The 21546-nt window shown below is 37.0% G+C and overlaps 1 protein-coding gene across 9 annotated transcripts in view; it reads left to right on the forward strand.

Moving 5' to 3' along the window:
• The window catches only part of DISP1 (dispatched RND transporter family member 1), a 174924-nt gene that overhangs the window by 133272 nt on the left and 20106 nt on the right, over positions 1–21546 (forward strand). For all 9 annotated transcript variants that reach the window (XM_004578617.2, XM_058669206.1, XM_058669211.1 and 6 more), the window contains one exon: positions 18518–18547. In XM_004578617.2, the coding sequence (XP_004578674.2) occupies positions 18518–18547 (30 nt within the window). The remainder of the gene's footprint in view (positions 1–18517; positions 18548–21546) is intronic.

The following is a 21546-nucleotide window of genomic DNA, read 5'->3' on the forward strand; positions in this document are numbered from 1 at the left end:
GCAATGTCCAGAAATGGACCAAGACAAAAGCTAAGAATCAGGGACTTGATCCAGGTCTCCCAGGTGAGTGGCAAGACACAACTACTTGAACCATTACCACTGTCTCTCAGAGAGCATTATCAGGAAGTTGAAAGCTAGAATAGCTCTGGAAATTGAACCCAGGTATTTCAAGGTGGGGTGCCAGCATGCCAAGTGTAGCTTTATTGCCAGGCCAGATAGGCACATTTTAAGCCATGTTTTGTACTCTTTTATGTTTCCAGGGCCTAGTGATATTTCTGGTACTTGGTAGACACTCAAAAAATTAATTATTGAGTGAATTGAAAAAATAAGCAGCAATCAAATCCTTATACAGAGCTTGATTTTATGAGGTGATGATTTAATAATGAAAATCAGGCAGCACTGATTTAATGTAGTGATACATTTCTGAGGTGATGGGAGAAAGTTTCAAAGGCCTTGTTTCTTTTAATATGCTGCTGCATCATTGGTGCTCAAATGTTTCTTTGGGGATACTTCTTCCTGTCCTTGGGATTTAACTGCGAATTCATTGGTTTCTTTTTTAATAATTTAATTGGTGATGAGAACAAAGAATAAAAGGTACGTATGCAGACCCCTATTCTCAGAGCTTCTGAGCCGCTTTTTTGTTTGATTTCTAGACTTCCTTTTGAAGGGAGAGATGGGGCAGGGCAGGAAGACTGTGTACCCCAGAGAGCTTGCCACGTATCGACTTTCTGTTTGTTCAACTCTGGTCAGCTCTGAGATGGCAGTTGCATTTAGGCAAATGCAGTCTAAATGGTCTTATAAGCAATCAACGCATTTTAAAATTAGTGGGTGAATCCTAAATTCCCCATTAAATAACTGGGCTTTTTTTCTTTGTTCATGTGTATGTTTTTTAATTCAGAAGCCAGGATAAAATGAGAGACCACAACCCAGTTTGATGCTTTATCTATGTGAATTAGCTGAGTTGGTTGATTTAGTTAAATCAGTTTCTTTCTCCTGTTTGAATATTGCAGAGCTCTGAGAGTCAAGCATGATGCTTTCTCCAGGAATTTAAGCAATGCACTGCTTCCAAACACTGTTTTGTTGTGTCTGGTAAGAGGCACGGGTGGACAATTAGCACATTCATTTCTTTTGGACCCTATTTGTGTGTCTGTGGTCACTTAGGCCTGCCCACCTCCCCCTGCCTAAAACACTGCTTTCATTATGTCACTCCTCTGCTCAGAAGTCTTCCAATTTCCTCAAACTCCTTGACCTGGCACTAGAAGTTTCCCTTTAAGGGATAAAGTGTGTTTTCCAGAGGAAAAAGGGTAGTTCAGGGAGGAGGAGACTTGTAGCTCTGGAGAGCAGCAAGATGACGGATCTCCATGAATAACGAGATTGTAGATTTCTCCACTCAGTGTTCGAGACCTTTAAAAAGATAAAATAGCTTCTTTGCCTCTACCTGTATAAAATGGGGAACATTAATGGACATATTTTTTTTTCTCCCAGTCAGTATTTTAGGCATTAGTTTTTTAGGTGCTAGTCTACAACTTTGCTTTTTAGCTGTCAGCCATGGCCTACCATGTGGGCTGCCAGAAACCTGAATCATTAAGCAATGCCAGAAAAGGTTTATTAAAACACATCATTTGATTGTTGTATTTCCCTCCAACACCTAGAATGAAACCTACATTGAGTTCCATGTTGTATTGATTCTTTTTCACCTCCTTACCCCTGACCTCCTCCCAAAGCTTAACATTCTCAAGGAGGAATGTTAGTGTCTATGAGTGTTTGGCTTCAGGATTGTAGACTTCATTCCAGCATTCCATGCTCTTAAGTTAGTTGAATTTATTAAGACTTTTCTGGCTTCCTTAAGAGCTTTTTTTGGCTCTCTTATTAATGATCATTATTCACATTTTATTAAGAATACTGTATACCATACCCTCATGGAGTCTATTTGGTGGAGGGCTCACAGCAACAGTCTAGCATGGAAAGGTTTCGGTTTAAGGTAAGTACTTTATAATTTAGTGCACTTTTAAAATGTAACACATGGGGCTGTTTATCAGGCAAATGTAACTTCATTGGCAAGAGAGACTATTTTCTTTTAGTCAGAGCTACCTTTTAACTATTTTAAAAGAATTTTAAATTAATTGGTTGTACTTTTCAGAATTCTAATTGTTTTAAACTATTTTCTTAAGAGTGACACAAAAAATGGGGGCAGAGGGTATTCTTAGATCCTTCTTTTAGAGTGTGCTTTGTACAGGACCAGAGCCATATGGTGTTTTGACCTTTCATACTGCCCCTATCTATTTCTGCTAATAAGTGGCAGAGATAAAATGTGCATAAAATGACTTTCCCATACTCTGCTTCTCTCAACTTTGCGTGAACAGCTATGCTTTTAGTGATCCACTGAGCTTTGGAACTCATATTCAGGAGAAATAATTATGTAAGACCAAAAGGACACCCAGTCCTACTGTTTTGTGTGAGGGGATCCAGAAAGTTGGTGGAAAATGTAATAGAAAGGAAATAGAGGGACCTTTGTTGTGGCATAGCAGGTTAGCTGCTACCTGTGCCATCAACATCCCTGTGGATGCTGGTTCGAGTCCTGGCTTCTCCACTTCCAGTTTAGCTATCTGCTAACCTGCCTGGGAAAGAAATGAAGGCCCACGAGCTTGGGCCACTGCCAACCTCACAGGAGACTTCGATGAGGCTTCTGTCTCCTGGCTTTGGCCTGGCCTAACTCCAACGGTACAGCCATTTGGGAAGTAGACTAGCAGATAGGTTCTCTCTCTCTGTTTGTCTCTCTCTCTCTTTCTCTCCCCTCTTTGTCTCTTACTATCTTCCTTTCTGTCTCTTCTTCTCTACCCACCCCCCACCTACCCTCTCCCTCTAACTCTGGCTTTCAAATAAATAAATCAATCTTAAGGGCATGGAGGGGGGAAGGAAATAAACTAGAAAAAAGAAAAATGAAAACAAATTCATTTTAGTGCAAAAACTTTTTGAAATTAATATACAGTTTCCATGAACTTTTTGAAGACCTGTGGTATAACACAATTCCTTTCTTTCTGACCAAAGTAACAAAGTAGCATCCTTTCTTCCTTGCTTTTTAGAAAGCGGCTCAACTAATAGGAAAGTTTTTTTTTGTTTGTTTTTGTTTTTGTTTTTATTTTTTTCAACTTAAGTTGGAATTGAAGCTGTTAGATGAAAGTCTGATGTGTTTCAACTTCTGTGGTGATTTGGAACCCAAGTAGGGGATCCACAAACATGCACAGAGTGTGTTTTCCTTGTGACACATAGAACTGTCCTAATGGGCTAGGGATGCAGTAACTAAATGAAGTCACTGTTAAGCAGATGCAGGGAGTGTGCCGCTTTGCTGTGTGGCATCGTCTTTAAAGAGGTGATTTTGTCAAGTATTTTCTCTTGCCAGAAAGCTTTGGTGGAAATGAAGGATTTATAACTATGTACTTATAATACATTTTGTTTGTTTTAATCTACAGTCTTTCACCGTAAATTCTTACAAATATGCTTAATGTCTTTGGGGGAAAGTTGCAAATTATTTAACAACTAACTTGGAGGTGAGGCCTTTTTGGTTTTTGTTTCCATTTAATCAGTTGCTACTGAATGCTTCAGTAGGATTTACAGTAGATAGATATAAGAGACAGCAAAGGAAATTCAACTGGAGGGTTGCTCATAAGATTCAATAAGATTCCATCAGTCACTGAAGTTGTTTTAAAACTTGTGCTGTTTTCCTCCTTAGACTGATTCTTGTCAGTTATAAAGAGAATATAAATTTATATACTTAAAAGGCTGATATTCATCATTGAAGATAGACATAATCATAATCACAAGTTTATATTTGTCTTAAACACATCCAATATAGTTTTAAAGAAAATTCTAATACACATGGTTTTGAAATTACTTCATTTTTTCTTAATCAAAATAATCCCAGGCTTTTTTATTTAAAAGTCACAATTTTTAAAAAGTTTTAAAAAGCCATGTTTTGCCATTGTAAATTAAGTCTATACTATTAACTAGACCGTTGTAAGTTGCCATCAGGGTTTTAAGATGGGAAGAGATGAACATTTTGAAATGGTATATCTCATCTTCTCTCAGCTGCAGACGTATGGGTTTGTGTAAAAATATAATCAGCTATGAATTGCCTCTGCATTAACTATGTACTTGCCTATGTTTGGGCATACAAGCAGTTAAGAATATTTAGTTTTTCTTAAAATAAACTTGTAATTTTGGTAACATAATGTTTAAATTATTTCCTAATAAATAAATATAAATATGTGTATAAATATGTGTATACTATTATATATAATAAATATGTGTATACTATTATACACATATCTTCTTTATTTAATTTTTGATTTTCATAACAAATTACCTTTGAAATGATTTTAATAATAAATTTTACTATTGCTAAAAATATTCAAACTATTCTATAATTCTGAATAATGTCTATGTAAAAATTTCAATTATGAAATATTCATGCACTTTACTGTGTCATAGGTGAAGAAAATGAATGTTTATAGCATAAAGTCAAAATTAAAATTTATGACACTGCTAATTTTTTATTGAATCCTTACTAAATGTTAGGCATTGTGCTATATTTTACATGAACTCGTGGATTTAATTCTGAAAATATTTCAAGGAATTCAGAACTATTAATGTTATCTCTGTTTTATAGGTGAAGAAATTAAATTTTGAAAAAATTTAAGTATTTAAAATATTAATTAAATGGTAGGGTAAGGCCTGGAATTAATTCCAGTTTGGCCTGATTTCGAAACTTTTGTCTTATGTTGTCCAAATCACTCAAGAATGATTTTTTAAAAGATTTATTTAACTTATTCGAAAGGTGCGATTACAAAGAGAGAGAGACACACAGAGAAAGAGATCTTCTATCCATTGGTTTATTCCCCCAGATGGCCACAAAGGCCAGATCTGTGACAGATCAAAACCAGGAGCCAAGTTTCTTCTGGAGAATGATCTTTTTTTTAAGGAAGACTGTAACCTGTGTTAGTTTTAGCAGCAGTTCAAGAAACAGTTGTTAGGTACGTGCTATGTAGTAAGCACAGACAGATTCCTTCTTCAGATCATAGAACTGAGATCACAGATATCCAGAGAGCTGCAAGGACAAAGATGCTGTGTCGTGGGCTACCCTGGTCATTGTAGGTTAAGGAAATGGCATCTTCTCAGGGCCCTCTTGCATGTACCCTTAGGAAGAAACTTACATGGTTTCTCCACACTGCTTATATTACATGCATCTTGTACTGAAACACTTTACCTCAAAAAGATACACAGTAAGTTGGTTGAAATGCTAGAAGTTGTAAGTTTTCCACATTTAAAGTGTAGTTTACTTTTTAGAGGAATTATCTGAACTGGATTCTCTCTGATGATAGGAACCTGAAGGTTGGTAACTTGTGGGAGCAAAACACGATTATTTGGGATGCTGGAAGCATGTCATATGTCTTGGTCTTTGTGGTGGTTTTGTAGATGTATATATTTGCAAAAGTCCAGCCAATTCTTCACTTTAAGTCTGTGGCTTTTACTGAAGAGCTGAGTGAAATTTGGATAGTGTACAAGAATGACCTAAGTGATGTAAGAGTCCTCCCCTCACCCTAAAACTTTCCCTCATCTTCTTGGCCAGTTTTTGTGCAGAAGGCAGAAATAGTACTGTATTCGTTTTTGTATTCCTGGTCTGGTATAGGGAAGACGATAGAGGCACGTAGAAGAAAGGTGTCAGTTTCTTTTCAGGGCTGGTGTGCTCACCTGCCCGTAACAGAATTTCACAAGAAGCCCAGCTCCAGTCTGAATTGCCACCTTGCTAGTCACACATACACACACCTCAAAACACTCATGGAAAATTTTTTTTTTTATAATCCATTTTATTGTATTGTTGTTGACAATCTTTACATAGTTAACTATAGTTGAAGGAAAAACAAGAAAGAGAAAAAAAAAAAAAAAGGTTCAGGGGGATAGGGAGGTGGGCAATGCTATTATGTCCATATTGTTTCCATCATGTATCTGAGGTAAAAGGGGATATTGAGGGAGAAGCCCCACCCGGTTTCCCGCCTACCCCAAGTCCCGGATGTGGGGCATGCTCTGAGATATGTGCTCAAGTGGAGTTAATAGTTCTCCAGTTATGAGTCACTGCCAGTTTCGCTCGATGAGGTGGTCCACTGATTGATATGGTCCATCATGAAGTCTCCATTTGTCCCATATTTCGCTGCCAACATGTAGCTGAGATGAATGATTGACCTGTTCTGTCTTCTGTCTTTTCTTGGTTAGAATTCTGAGTCCAGCAGTTCAAGTGGGGAGATCTCCAAAGATACTTTGAGGTATTCCCAGATTAGTTGCTTGTATGTTCTAGCAAGCACAGGGCCCGGCACAGTCCATCACCCTAATCAGCTGGTGGTTGCAATTGCTGTGTTGGTTCTGTTTTCAGACCCGAGTTGCACTGGAACCAATGGGTGTTGCAGTCCAGTCTGGTTCGGCCCTTACATCAACCAGTGGGAGCTGCAGCCTAGTTGGGGCGACCCACAATAACCCCCACCAGACCGCCCCCTACCCTGGTTTGCCAGTATGTGTAGCAGAAGACCAATCTGTCCCCCATCCCATTTGGCTCTGGTACTCATGGAAAATTTGCGTTATGTTTTAAGTCCATTGTCCACAAAATTGTAAAGCCTTTTGTGATAACCTTGGCTTAAAGGTAGCAAATGGAAAGTAGAATATTTTGTGCCATGATCACTTATTGTACATATTTTACCTTATTTACTTTCTCAGTAACATCTCTCTTAGACTTTCTTCCTATTTTGGTACTTGAGAGTAGAAACTGTGTTTTTTGTTTTTTTTATTGCTCAACAAATGCTTAGTGAATTGGAATTTTTAGGGTGGAGAAGAAATGACAAAAGGAATGATTTAATAATGTTCGGAAAATAAAGGGCTCTCCTTCAGCACCCCTCCTTAGGGAAGGTGGTAACACATCTTTCCTATCTCTCTTGTCAGACAGTATGATAAGAGTAAGCCAAGATTGTAGACAGATTTAAGCTTTCCATATGGAAGAGCCAAATTTAAGGTCAAGAAGAAGGAATAGAAAGTGTGATTTGAACATTTATGACAAGAGAGAGCCCTTTGCGTCTACACACATATGTATTTTTTTCTCTCTCAACCTGTGACATAAGTTGGGAAAACTTAACTTGCTCAGTCGACTTGGAATTGAATGTGAGTTTTCTTTGTAAGAAATATGTTTGCACAAAGAAAGCATTTGGGAATCTTGCTGCAAAACTGCATTTGGATTTCGTGCACTGCAATTTTATAAAGTTGTTCTAAATGACCTAAAACACTTGTAAAAGTTATTTTAGGATCTTTGTCCTGCACTATAGCTTCACATTTATGTATATATTGTGGAGAATTAAAGTTCTTATATTTTGTTGGGGGCCCATTGAATCATCTCTTCCAGTCTTTCAATAACTAAAGTTGTTTTTAAGTTATTAATACAAGAATATACTATAACCCCATTAGTTCTCTAAAGGATCTCGTAAATATTCTGTACTGAGATGTGCCTTTACCAAATAAAGCAATGTGAATCTGTAGAAAGAATGGGTAGTCAGATCAATGAATACGTTAAATTAGATGAACAAATCCCAGGATATTAAAACCTTAATAAAGTAAATCCTGTCGTAACTGAATGGGCTCCTGACTTCCAGCTAGCCCCTGTATATTCAAATGAGGCCAAAGTAAAATTCCTTATCTTATAAGCCAGGAACTCACAGGCAACTCCCTTTCAGGAAGTGAGGAGCCAGGAAATGGATCCTCATGATCTCATTAATCCTTGAGCCCAGTTCCCAACATCTGGCCAACAAAATGAATACCAGGTAACTAAAAGGTTTCTGTTGCTGCTGTTACAGTCCCAGAAAGACCAGTCAATGTGATCAAAACCAAGTGAGGAATGATATTAGATGGCATCAAACTACATTGCCTCTACCAGGACACATTTGGTTAGTTCAGTCAGACCCTGGAAACTCAATCCCCAGGCTGCTTGAATGTATCGTGATTAGCCCACTCTTCTCACAATATTGCACGCATGCCAGAGAGGTTGTATCGTCCCTTTCTGAGATGTTAGATGGGAAACCGAAAGTGCTTTGGAAATAGCACCTTTCACCTGAACACTTTTTCTGTTGTGCTGGCAAAATCCCTCAGACAAAAAAAAAAATCCTCAGGAGTCCTGACCAGTTCACACCATGAGCATCTTTGCTCGCCCAGATCACCCTCTGCAGCATGGGTCTGCGTCGGTGAGCACCAGCACAGAGATGTGTTGCTAATATTGGCCGGCTCAGCAATCTGCTTGTCTGTGTAAAATGAACAGGTGGGGAACTCTGCCCCATCCTTCTACCGGACATTTTGGAGCACTCATTTTTATTATAACAGTTAGCCACTTAAAACATCTGTCTGCCTAGCAGTTTACATAAAGAGCCAGCATTATTTCTGAAATCATTTTAAAGCTATTTCTTAGCTGCCTTGTGTGGGGATCGTTTTTATGAACTATTCAAGTGAAGAATGTCTGCAGCATTTTGATTAGAGGAGAATTTGCCCTGATGGTATTGAAATACTTCTCAGGAGGCTGAAATATGTGCTGACTTGAATTATCTAAAATTCCACAGGAGACTGCAATAGAATTTCACAGCAGGGAAGGAGCTTCCAAATAATTTAATTCAACTCTCGATTTTACAGATGAGGAAATTGAAGCCAGAGAGGTTAAAACCCGAGATTAACGCCTGGTTCAAAAAAAGTCTTCCGACTAACCAACATGGTGTTTTAATTCCTTACCTTTAAAACAAGTGCCTAAATTATTGTCACTCTTAGGTATCATTGGCACATGTAATATTTTTTGGAGTTGCAGACAGAATCTGTACTATCATCAATCAATTGCAACTTTAAATAAACTTAAAGTGGTAGCCTGGTTGCCCTAGTGTTGAAATTTAACAAGGCCATCACCAGAGGTTGAGAATGTGTAGGCCTTTGGCAGTGGAGATCTCTTCCCCTTTTCTTTGGAAAATTTCTCATTTGTTTCACTCTGGTTCTTTGTTGAATTTTTTTTTTCTTTCATTAGTCTAAGATTTTGGCCATGAGGAACCCTCTTTCTGACTAGTATTACCTTTACAGAAACTGACTGTGTTGGTTTGACCCTTAGAAAACCTTTGACCCTTAGTTATGAGATTTTAACGTCTACGTTCAAAAATGAACATGAGAAAGTTTAGTTAACGAAGAAAAATCGGTTTTGCCACATGATGTTCTTGAAAGTATAACTGAAGAATTTCTGTGGAAATCTAAGGAAATAGTCTTTCCTCCAGGCCAGTAAAATGAAGATATCTCAACAGCTGCAAGGCATTGGTTACACTGTTGCAATTCATTTTGATACAGTGGATTTTTATTGTTCTTAAATCACCCTTCCAATTTTTTCCAATTTTTTTAATAGCAGGTGTGACTTTTAACCTTCTGAACTCAATTTTTTATAGTATTGAGTAAATTTGTAAAGGCAAAGTAATGTAGGAAATGAAGAAGATTAATCATGTTTCTCATCATTTTGAGATTAAATAATCGTTATCACATTTTTAAAAGTATACATACTAGATAAACTGGAGATAAACTATGTTAAGAGAATGTAATAGGAAACGTTATGAACTACATATTTTAGCTTTTATCTTGTTAATAAATTTGAGATCTGTTTTTAGATATAAATGCATAATTTAAACTTTCACAAATGTGAATTACCCTTTTGGAGGTCACAATTAATGCACAAACTGTTATTTACATAATTTGTATCATAAATAATGAAAATGTTAGGTTTTTTTATGAATAACAGTTCACAAATTTTTCAATGAGAAAGTTTGTATCTCTCTCATATTAATAAAATAAGAAAATACATTTTGAATTTAGTTTCACTTATAATGTACCCTCAATATTCAAATTATTCTTCTGGACAACCTCTTTGTATTCTTATCCAAATTATTGTTAACTTAATTCATTAGGCACTGCTACTATTAGATGAACTAAGATAGGATGTGAAACCAAGATATGTTAAACAGCGTTAGGCATTTGTAATTGTACCAAATATGTCATTAACTGTAAATATTAAACAGCGTTGAATATGGAAGTTTACCATGCAATTTTACCTAAATTTTTTTTGAAGCATCACCAAAACTTTTTTCTTAGAATACCATTTGCAAGGCTAGTTTAAAAAAAAATTGTGGAAAACGGAACTAAAAGGTAAGTAAGTTCATTTTGCTGCAAGAAATTTTGAAATTGAAGCATATGCAGACTTTTTAAAAAGTTCATGGAAAAATATGTAGTATGGAAAAAACTATGCATGAATTTTCAAGATTTTTTTAATCAAAATAAACTTAGCTCTTACTTCCATTTTCCATGGGTGCTTTGAATCCTGCTTATAAATTTAGGACAATGGTTGCTTGTAATTTTGATCTATTGGATTCTCAGAGGCTTTCTGAATCATTAAAGGGAAATTAAAATATTTCATGTTTTTTCTGTCACCATTCTATTCATAGGTCAAAGCAATAATTCCCCATCTCTTTTCTTTTAGTGCTTCCTTTCCTAGTTCACCTTACACGTTATCCACACATTGGCCCGCTTAAACTTATATTTCAGTCACCAGGTCTTTCTAAAACCCACACTGACCTCCTGCTTCCCTCAAAACAGTCCTAAACCAGGAAGAGCCCTCTTCCATATTACTCCTTAGTAAGTCCTTGTTTGTGCAGCTATGTGAAGCTGTCTTGCATAGATGATGTTTGACACTTTTTTTGGTTTCTTTTCTACATTCTAAAACTTAACCTGGTTCAAATTCTACTTTTTAAACAAAGTGTTTATTTGCTATCATTTTATTGGAAAGACAGAAGGACAGAGAGGGAAAAAGAAGCATCCAGTGGTTTCATTCCACGAATTGCAACATCATCCAGTTTAAAGCTGGGAGCCTGGAAAGGGGCCCCCAAGTACTTAAGCCTTAATCTGCTGCGTCCCAGCAAACATGTTAGCAAGAAGCAGGACTAGAACGTGGACTTGAACTCATTCACTCAGATGTGGGAAGTGGGTATATGTAACTGCAGGGCCGAACACCTGTGTGAACTTTCACTTCTAATGTTACATTTCAGGGGCTACTCGAAGGACCACTGCTGTCTCTCTATTCACTATTTACTTAGTGTTTGTACAATACCTTTGAATTCTAATCACTTTCTTATATTGTTCTGTAGTTGTTTCTTGTGTAGAGGTCACATTTTCCTGGCATGTGGTCTGAGGCAGTGGTTCCAGCTGTGACTCTGTAGGCTCTATTTCAAGGTGTACTGAATGAAGTAGGTCCCTCGGAGTGCTCCGAGATTTACTAAACTGCCCAGGTGATTCCAATGATCTAATTACTTGGTCTCAGTGCAATCAGTATTTGAATTGAGCAAAATTAAATGTAAATTTTGTGTTGGGTGCATTTTGGTTTTAGTTTGCAAATTAATGGGCTGTATATACTGCTGCTGATTCTGTCTGGACTATAGTTACCTAGAATTCCTCACTCTCCCCAAATTATCAGTGAGAGAATTTTTTTAAATAAAATGTGATTATTTCAGTCACATATGTATAAACGGATGTAGATGAGTTACCCTTTGTAAAACTCCCTGTCACTTCTTATTAATTATACAGCTAACTCATGAACATAGTCTCAAAGAATTCCAGCACTAAAGTAAAACTCCCTGTTGATTCCTTTTCCTTCCTCTTTGGCATACATGGCTGTTGGTTTGCCACATCCCTTTCTGACTTTCAGAGAGATATTTGTGTACTTTTTATTCAGTTTTCTTTTTTCCCATAACTATGATGTGAATTTTTTGGAAACTTTTCACTTTGTCTCGGAATTCTTTCCCTGTCAGTCAATATGTATGTATGTATATGTATGCATATTCTTTCTGTGCAGTGTGCCATGTGTGGATGGATCACCATTTATTTAAACATCCTTCTGTTAATTGATGGGCTCTAGGTTGTTGTCGCTTTTTCCCTTAACTGTAAATCACATCTTGGTAAACATTCTCGCATATACCCTCATGTGCCCGTGTGCCATTTGCTCTTCAACAAAAAGCTCTTTTCATGGCGCTCTGCCTTCCGTTTTCTGTTGTGCCTTACAGCCTGCATTAGTGAAAAGCTTCTCTTTTACAGATGTGATATTAATGGAGATAAATTCAGAAAACTTAGATTTCAGACCTTGGCTTTACTATTGGTTTAGTGTATGGTCCTGGATCTTTTTCTCCTTTTTTGTCATGCTAATTAGAGTAACTTTTACGGTACCTTGTAGTTCAAAAAATATTTTATCCTAGTTAGCCTTGTGGGCATAACGTCATGAGTTGTAGTTACATGCTCAAGCTGGTAGTGCTGTCTGAATTTTGTAAAGCAAATCATAAAGTTTCCAAGAGACTATAAATAAAGGTTCATTACATCTTACTCCACATGAGTCTTCTGCATTAACTAAATAGAATTTCCAGATGAAAAGTAGTAATAGTAGTAATAGTGGTAATACATTTTTTCTTATGGGGAGTGCTCAACAGCTTGCAGAAAGTTATTACCTATATCATCAGCTCATTTTAAAATATTCTCACAAATTCTGAGTAATGAAAGAACTTGCTCAAGATCATATAGGTAATAAATTTCATAGCCCAGGACTCCACCTCACATCTTTTTTATTTATCAATTTACTTTTCTCTTTATAGACAGATTTCTTATGTATTTCCTATGTACTTGATATGTGTTACATGTATGTTTATTTTGCTCTCTAAATGTTAGGTCTCTACTCCCAATCTCTTCCTCCCACCTTCTAGTTATTTTGCTTAAGAATTAGTTTGGTATACTACTCTGTTCAGTTACTTCCAGCCGTGAAGATGACCAGCACTTTTGAGGCAACCTCTCCTTAGCATCCCGGAAATGCATTACGCAACCAGTGGTGGTTATTGTTATCCTTCATATCACTTGACACGGACCATAAACATCTAGCTGCAGTGCATGAAAAATGGGTTAGAGGCCAAGCTTAGCTTGTCTCAGGGTATCTGTTTCATCTTCACGATAGAATCCAAGTGTGCCAGGAATGATTCATGGAAATGCTTAATGATGAAGAATGACTTTGTTTTTGTTGGAAATCTTTTAAAGAATGCTCATCAAAGTGCAGATTCTTTATTTGCTAATCCTTTGTTCCTAGCATACCAGAACTGAACTGAAGTTATTACTCGCAGGTTATCCTCTTACAAAAAGATAACATGACATAATCCAGTATTACTGTTGATGCTAAAACATGTTCCTTTAAGAACTGTCTTGCTTGAATTTGGTTACTGTCATAAAGCTGAAAGTATATTTTCTTCCTGGCACATGAATTATTCAGAAAAATACAAAACTATTTTTCACAGCTTTCATTTCCTCCAAGTACTAAGGAAGAGCTAGTTGGAATTTTCAGTGTCAGTTGTGAAATATTTGTGCAGCTTTGGCAAAAATAGGTTTTTAAACTGATGAAATTTTTCACATTTATAATATTCTCATTGTCTTCACCCTACAATCTCTCCTTCTCTTCCCAAAAATTGTTAAAAGAGTGAGAGTAAGAAATGGAAGACAAAAAAACAAAGATCACTGGGAGCTTTGCCATATCCTTTTCTGTTTTGTATTAGCTTTTCCTCTCCCTTCTGTTTTTCAATTGCCATTTTCAATTATTTTCCCCTTGGTTCTGGTTCTGTATCTATTGCTTTCTTCTCTTCTTCAATCTGAGAACTTTGCAGTCTCATTAGATGTCCATTGGCCAACTTAGGCACACATACCAAGTTCACTGGTCATCAGAGTACTGGAGACAAGGTTCTTAGCTGCTACAACCATTCTCCAGTGCAAAGTGCCTGGGATAATTTATTACTAATTGCAAATACTTGAATTTTTATGTGCCTTTTTTTACAGAAGCAAATTTAAGCTTAGCTGTAGAATGTCATTGTCACCCACATGCATACAGAAATACTTTCTTGAGTGGGAGACAAAGAGTGACATTGCAGTTAGTCAGCTGTCTGGAGACTGCACAACCCAACCGCATCTGAATGGTGGTGGGAGTGTGTGATGAAACATACCAATGCCATCTTTCCTTGTGCTTTTCCTCAGCAGCAAAAAGTGTAAGAACCTAAACAAAGAACAGGGAGGTGTTCCCACTTAAGGTTACTATTGCTTGTTTGTTTGGCTGGTTGGCAGATTTGATTATATGGTTAAAAAACAAAAACAAAAAAACAGACAAACAAAAAAAACAAATCCTAGGGAACTTCTTAGTTTTGTTTGCTTTTGTTCCTTGATTTGACTCATTGCTTGTCATTATAAAGTTCTAAGATTGGGATGGAAATTATTCTGCAGGTTGTATTAGCTTTTCAAAACTGCAAATCTGAAAAATTTTACAGCAGAGGAAGACTACTTCCTAACTTTTTGGAAAACTGTTTTTGATTCATGAAAGTGAGGCAGATTCCTTTAACTGCCTCCTTTCTTATGTATTTTCTGGTAAGAGATTACAAAGGCAGAATTAAAGATGGTAACACTGCAAATCAAACAAATGTCATGTTTTACCTGTAGTATGGTTGGGGTGTTTCCAACATCTGTTTGTCATGTCCATTAGTATAGACACTTCAAAGGGATCTAATGTTTCCCCAGGACATATCTTTGTGATAGCCTCATTTTTTCTTTTTTCAAAAGACAGCCTACTTATTGACCAAAATTTAACATAAAACCAAGTCTACTCATGCAGAAGGAATGTGATGAATCTCAGGTGGTTTTTGTTTCTAGGGAGTAAACTGGTCAAAGCTCCATGAATATCTCAGTTAAGAAAAAGTGGGCGTGAGTAGGAGTAAAAAGAATGTTTATATTTCTTGCAGCTCAAAGTGTATGTAACACAATATCATTTCTTTGCAAATATTGCATATGATACATCCTAGAATTGTGCCTCAACACTAATTAAGGTTTAAAAATATCAAACTCTGTTAGCTTTTTATGAGAATTCAAGTTGTAATTTTGAAGACATATAACTGGAAAAGTAGGAGTAAAAACTGTGCTTTTGTGTAAAAGGAATTTGCTTCTTTGTCAGTTGCTCGTGTGTATGTGTGTGTGTAAATAAGTTTTCTCATAGCTCATTAATAGCTTCATCGTTGGGGTTCAGACTTTAAAACTCCTTATACGGTTGGGGAACTCTGAAAAATACTAAAAACCATTGGCTTATATGTTTTAAATGGGTGAATTGTATGGTATGTGGATCAGTTTCAATAAAATTTGTATTTTATAAGTTAGCATGTAATTACATTTGAAAATGCAGTGTTTGGGGTGGGAGTGATAGAATTGTCCCAGAAATGAAGTTTATTCATGGCCGTTCAGGAGTGAACCTTTCTGTTAAAGGTCCATTTCTGCAAGCGTGCCTTTAAGCCCTTCTGCAGCTCCCCGCAGTTGGCCCCAGCAGGCCAAGTGTTCCAGGCCAAAGGACTGCTGTCATCTGCATCCACAGCCTCCTGTTCCCCACACCTGACACATGTGCTTCGAAACCTGTGCATGCCAATCTGGCTTATTTTTGTAATTATGTCATCTCGTTACAATTTTAAATAAATGGCCCATTCATACTTAGGTATTAAGAGAAAGTTGTCTTGTGAAAACTAAATTATAGCCATCAGGAAAACTAGATTAATTACTATGAAAAAAATCACTGTTGAATTAGAGATGCAAGAAATAATTGTAAAGCCCTGGGGAGTAGGGGGAAATCATAAACATTCAGGTCTTTATTGTAGTCACTACGCCAGAATACCAGGATACTCACAAGTCTCCTAAGTGCTTCAAAACTGCAAACTATAGTCAAAGCAACATAGGAATGGTTTTTTATAATAAAAAAATGGCAGCCAAGTAGACATTTATATTTAAGTTATCATTAGATATTTAAGGAACGTATATCACATGTTAAGAGTTTTTCACTTTAATCTTTCTGGTTAACCATCAGTTTTTGCAGCACTGCGTCAGAACCTCTCCTATAGAATTCAGAAGCATAAGGTAAACCTTTACATACTTTGGTAAAGTGATAAAAGAATAAAAGAGTTTAGGATTGACAGATGGCAATATACTAAAGTTACACTCCATGTAAAAGAGCAAGAGAGAAGAGAGAAGGAAGTGTGGAAAAGAGGAATAGAAAATAAAACAGTCTACCTATGCTGGCACTTATGTCTCCAGATTTTGAATTTTTTATTTGGTGTATACTGATTTCAAAGTTGTTGAATCTGAGCAAAATATTTACAATGATGAAAGATTCCCATTTATTAATACAAAAGCACCAAGCTTATCTTTTGATATCCATAATATTCAGACAGCAACAAGTTCTCTTTGTTGTTCTTCCTGGAAACTCAGACTTTGTGCTCTGCATTTTGCAAAAGAGAAGATACTTCCTCACCTGTATAAGTGATTGATATTTAGTGATTTTTCCTGTTAAGTGTCCATGCCCCAGGGAAACACAGAAGACAGAAAACAACAGATCAGTCATCTAGAGACTTGAGTTCTTAGCTTTCACGCTGCTCTTCAGACCTTGAATAACCACAGATAAACCAAGGTCCATCTCTGAGAAACTGCTGGCCTGGAACTAGAATGTGTATTCTTGAGATTTTTTTCCAGGCTTGCTGTCTCTGAGATGTTTTCACCTCCTGGATTTTAGTATTTTTGATGGTTTTGTGTCCACCACGAGGGCATGTGACTAAAGCACAAGATTTAGAATATATGTATTTTCATATAAGCAGGCCAATACTAAATGCATGTTTGAATATTAATTTCTATGAACTTTGGGACCCAGTTATTCTTATTCATGGCTGCCCTAAGAATTAGGAAAAAATGTTTTAACAAATTTGTCTCTTACAAATATAAGTAAAAAATGGAAAATAATGAGCATAACTTTAGATACTGAAGAAATCCCAAGATAGAGTTCTAATTTTGGAAGAATAATAGCTTGAAACAAAGATTAAAGGAAAATTTTGCATTTTACTCTGTTTTAGTACTTTCTGGCAGAAGATTTCAGTTTTGAAATAGAAACATAGTTACACTATCCATTTATCTAATCAGTATTATTAACATATTATTTTGAAAGATTTATTTGGAAAAAAAAAGTTACAGAGAGTGGGGCATAGAGAAACTCTTCTGTCCTCTGGGTCACTTCCTAAATGGTCACAATGGCCAGGGCTGGACAGAGCTAAGGTCAGGTTCCAGGAGCTTCATCAGATTTCCCTCATGAGTATCAGAGCCCAACCTCTTGAGATCATACGCTGCTTTCCTGTGAGTATTAGCAAGACGCATAACAGTGCCCATGGGATGCTACACTGCACACAGTGGCTTAACTCACTGTACCTAGCACCAGCCCCTCATATCTTTTATACATTAGCATGGTGGTTCTAAAATACTTTGGTCTCTACACTTTCAAAAATTGAGAGCCTATAAAGAGCTTTTTGTTTATGTGGGTTGTTAAGTTTAAAATAAGTTAAACTCATGCAAAATATCAGTAAGTCCACTACATGTTAACATAAATAACACTTTTTGATGAAAAAATAATTTCCAAAACACTAGAAAGCTTAGTGAGATGCATATGCTTTTATATTTTTAACATCTATTTGATGTGTGGCTTACTAATTCTTACTAATTCTTATATTTGCTTCTGTAGTCAGCCTTTTACAATATTCCATTTGATTTAAATACCTGAAATATATGCAGAAAATCTGATGTTAAATAACCATAGTACTTGGGGAAAAGTGAACTATGAGTAGTAGATTATGTTTGTTCATCAAGTGTTAAGTGCTTACCATGTACCAAGTAAATAGGAATAAAGAATTAATTTGATAGTAATAAGAAGTTTGGATGTTGAGTCTGCGTTTAAAGTTTAGAATCTCTTTAGCAAACTGGTCCTGTATCTAGCAGTGGAGATGGGATATGTAGCATGAAACCTTGGAACATAGAATGCGGATAACAGCTGGTTAGAAATATAAGGCCAGACTTGTTGAAACAGATTGTGAAGCTGGACATTAAGTACTTGGAAGATGTAGAAGCTGCTGATATCTTGAAGAGGATATAGAATATTTCTAGTATGAGAAGCTATCGATCAAAAAAGTATTGGGAGATCAAATAAGGAAGTGGTTTGGGTTGGGGATTTAGGGGTGTGGGTCCCTGCTGTGAGAGGGGGAGAGAATCCGTAGCTGCAAATGTTGGAGCACACTATACACCAATACTTTTCCAGCAGGAGCGTGTGGCCAGAGGCCTGAAGTGCTGCCTCCTGACTGCCACTTGAGGCCAGAGCATCATCCACTAGCATACATGGTGGCCACCAGCCAGTGTTCCGTACACCTGCTTAACAGCTCCCAAGCATATATTCTTCTTAAACCTTTACTGGGAAAAGTAATGAATAAAGCAGTCAATAATAAAAAAGCCTTTGTGTTATTATGCTTCACTTCTGATTGCTTGTTCTTTGCTTCTTTTTTTTTTCCAGACCATCCAGACCTTTCAAGTTGCCAAAAAGGTAAAGTAGTCTGGGTCGTCTATCACGCCCTTTCCCTCCTCATATGTCTCCACACTGTGCTGCACTTCCCACCTTCTTTCTGCATAGTTTTTGAAGGAAAAATAAATTTTTTGTGAGTTGCCTGCTTGAAAAAATCCTGTATTTCCAAAAGTGATTTTTTTATCTCAAGGTGAATTTTTAGACCTTACATTGTTGAATCATTTATGTTTGTGTTGTAGGCCTTACATTATTGAATCATTTACATTTGTGTAGCTATTTTGTGTTCCTTCCTGTAAGACATTGCCTCTTTCAGTTTCTTCAGTTTCTTACTTGCTGAGGAGGGAGCGATAGACACAAACACACACAGACACATAGTGCCGTCATGCAAATTCAGGGCAGTTTTTGAGATAGATTATCTAAAATTTGTGTTACCAAATTCAGATAGTGATATTTTGATGTGGGAATTTTTTTTACTTAACATTCACAGATATTTTATTGTCATTATTCCTGAAATAAGGTGATTCAACAAGTTAAATAGCATTCACATTAGGAATTTTAAGCAATTGTGTTAGTTATTGTAAGTAATTGGGAGATATTTAAAACATATGGGAGGGTATGTGTAAGTTATATGCAAATGCTATATCATTTTATATGTGCGAAACTTGAGCCGCTATGGATTTAATATGCACTGAGAGGTTCGAGAACCACTGGAGGTTGAGGGGCTATATACGGTCTAAGAATTTGTGATTCTAAAAGTTCTTAGTCTCCACTGCTTGTGCAATAAGCAGAGGGCCTGTGGTTGAATCAATGAGTCCACATCCACATTAGGAGATAAGAGTGAGGATCTGAGGTCTAGGGGTGACCTTGGAAGTGATCTTTCTCAACAGATGTGTCTGAAAAGAATGGACTTACCACCCCTCCCCTGCCCAGTCCTAAGTAGAGAAAGATGATGTCTGGTCTACCTGCATTTACAGCTCCATGGGAATGATTAGGGCTTTACCCAAACCTGAGATGACCCCTCTCTGCTTACCTTCACACTAAGGCCTAGCATACCTATGATCAGATCTGTTTGCCTCCTGTGTGCAGCAGGATTCTGATGTGAAAATTTTTAAGATGCATATTTTTAATAGGCATAGTTTTGAATGGCTGTGAATTTCTGGAAATAAGCATTATCTCTTTGGATGTTCTTAGATTTTGGCTCCAGATAGTTGGTCATTGTGCTTAAGAAATTCTTGTTGTGGTGCTTGTACATCATGTAAGCACTGGTTCAAATCCCAACTGTTCCACTTCTGATCCTGGTAATGCACCTGCAAATGCAGCAAAAGAAGGCCCAACTATCTGAGCCCCTACCACCCATACGGAGATCCAAATGGAGTTCCAGGCTTTGGCCTGACTCGGTTCCAGTCAGTCTTAAAATGAGACCATTTTAAGACCATTTTAAGAGTGAATTAGTGCATAAAAGAGCTATCTCTCTCTTCCTGTCTCTTACTGTTTCTCTGTTATTCTGCCTGTCAAATAAATAAATCTTTAAAATAGTAATAAATAAATAAGCTGTAAGTGATCTTTGAAATTCGATTGCTCAGATATTGGTAACTCTGAAGCCTGCCTAAAGGGAGTTACCATCTCTTAGAGTGAAATTACTACATAAGTCTCCATAAACTCCTTTTGTGTTAAAATATGTTTCATTTATAAATTGTGATAAAATATAATATAAAAATTCTCATTTTATCCTTTTTTTTAAAGATTTATTTATTTTTATTGGAAAGCCGGATATACAGAGAGGAGGAGAGACAGAGAGGAAGATCTTCCATCCGATGTTTCACTCCCCAAGTGAGCCGCAATTGCCGGTGCTGCGCTGATCTGAAGCCGGGAACCAGGAACCTCTTCCAGGTCTCCCTTGCGGGTGCAGGGTCCCAAAGCTTTGGGCCGTCCTCCACTGCTTTCCCAGGCCACAAGCAGGCAGCTGGATGGGAAGTGGAGCTGCCGGGATTAGAACCGGCACCCATATGGGATCCCGGGGCGTTCAAGGCGAGGACTTTAGCTGCTAGGCCACGCCACCAGGGTCACACTGGTCATTTTATCCTTTTTAAGAGTACAATCCTGAGGCATTGTGAGCATGCATAATGTTATGCTACCATTATCATCCATTTCCATCCAAAACATGAACTGTTTTCGTCTTGCAGAACTGGAGCTCTGTGTCCATTCAACAGAAGCTCTCCATCTCCCTGCCCACAAACCCAGGCAGCCTCCATTCTGCTTTCTGTCTTTGTGAATGTGACTTCCTCAGGGGCTTCATGTGCATGGAATCATACAGTATTTGTCTTGTGTCTTCCTTATTTCATTAAGCTTAAAATTCATCCATATCATAGTATGTATCAGAATTTTCTTCCATTGTATAATGGAATAATATTCATTTACATATCTAAATCAAAATTTGTTTCACCAGTTCCTCTTCCATTTTTACCCCCCAAAATGAAGCAATCGAAAAATAGAAAAACAATGAAGTGAGAAAGGTATGCAGGCAAATAAGGCATATTTATGAAGATGAATTTTACTTTTCAAGAAATAATAGGGTTTTCTTAAAAGTTTCATTTTGAGAAGATTCATGTATTTTTCTCTCTGTTGGTAGATTGTTGCTTTTACAAAAACATAGTTTCTTCTCTTGTGTGTACATATACATATAAATATGATTTTTCCGAAAGAGCCTCTTGATTTCCTTTTTCTACCCCGGTTCGGAGTAATTTCTCCCTTTAGTCACAAAGTGTTTTTTCTGGATCCCTCTCAAATTACACCTATTTATAACTGTACAGTTTTGCAGATAGCTGTATTCTGGTATGATTTTATTTATTTATTAGATTTTTACTTATTTTCATTGGAAAGGCAGATCCACGGAGAAAAGGAGAGACAAAGATCTATCAATGGTTCAGTACCCCAAATTACTGGAATGGCCAGAGCTGAGCCAATCTGAAGCCAGGAACCAGGAGCTTCCTCTGTGTCTTCCACATCAGTGCAGGGTGCCA

Source organism: Ochotona princeps, chromosome 10, assembly GCF_030435755.1.
Source record: "Ochotona princeps isolate mOchPri1 chromosome 10, mOchPri1.hap1, whole genome shotgun sequence".
NCBI classification, from domain to species: domain Eukaryota; kingdom Metazoa; phylum Chordata; class Mammalia; order Lagomorpha; family Ochotonidae; genus Ochotona; species Ochotona princeps.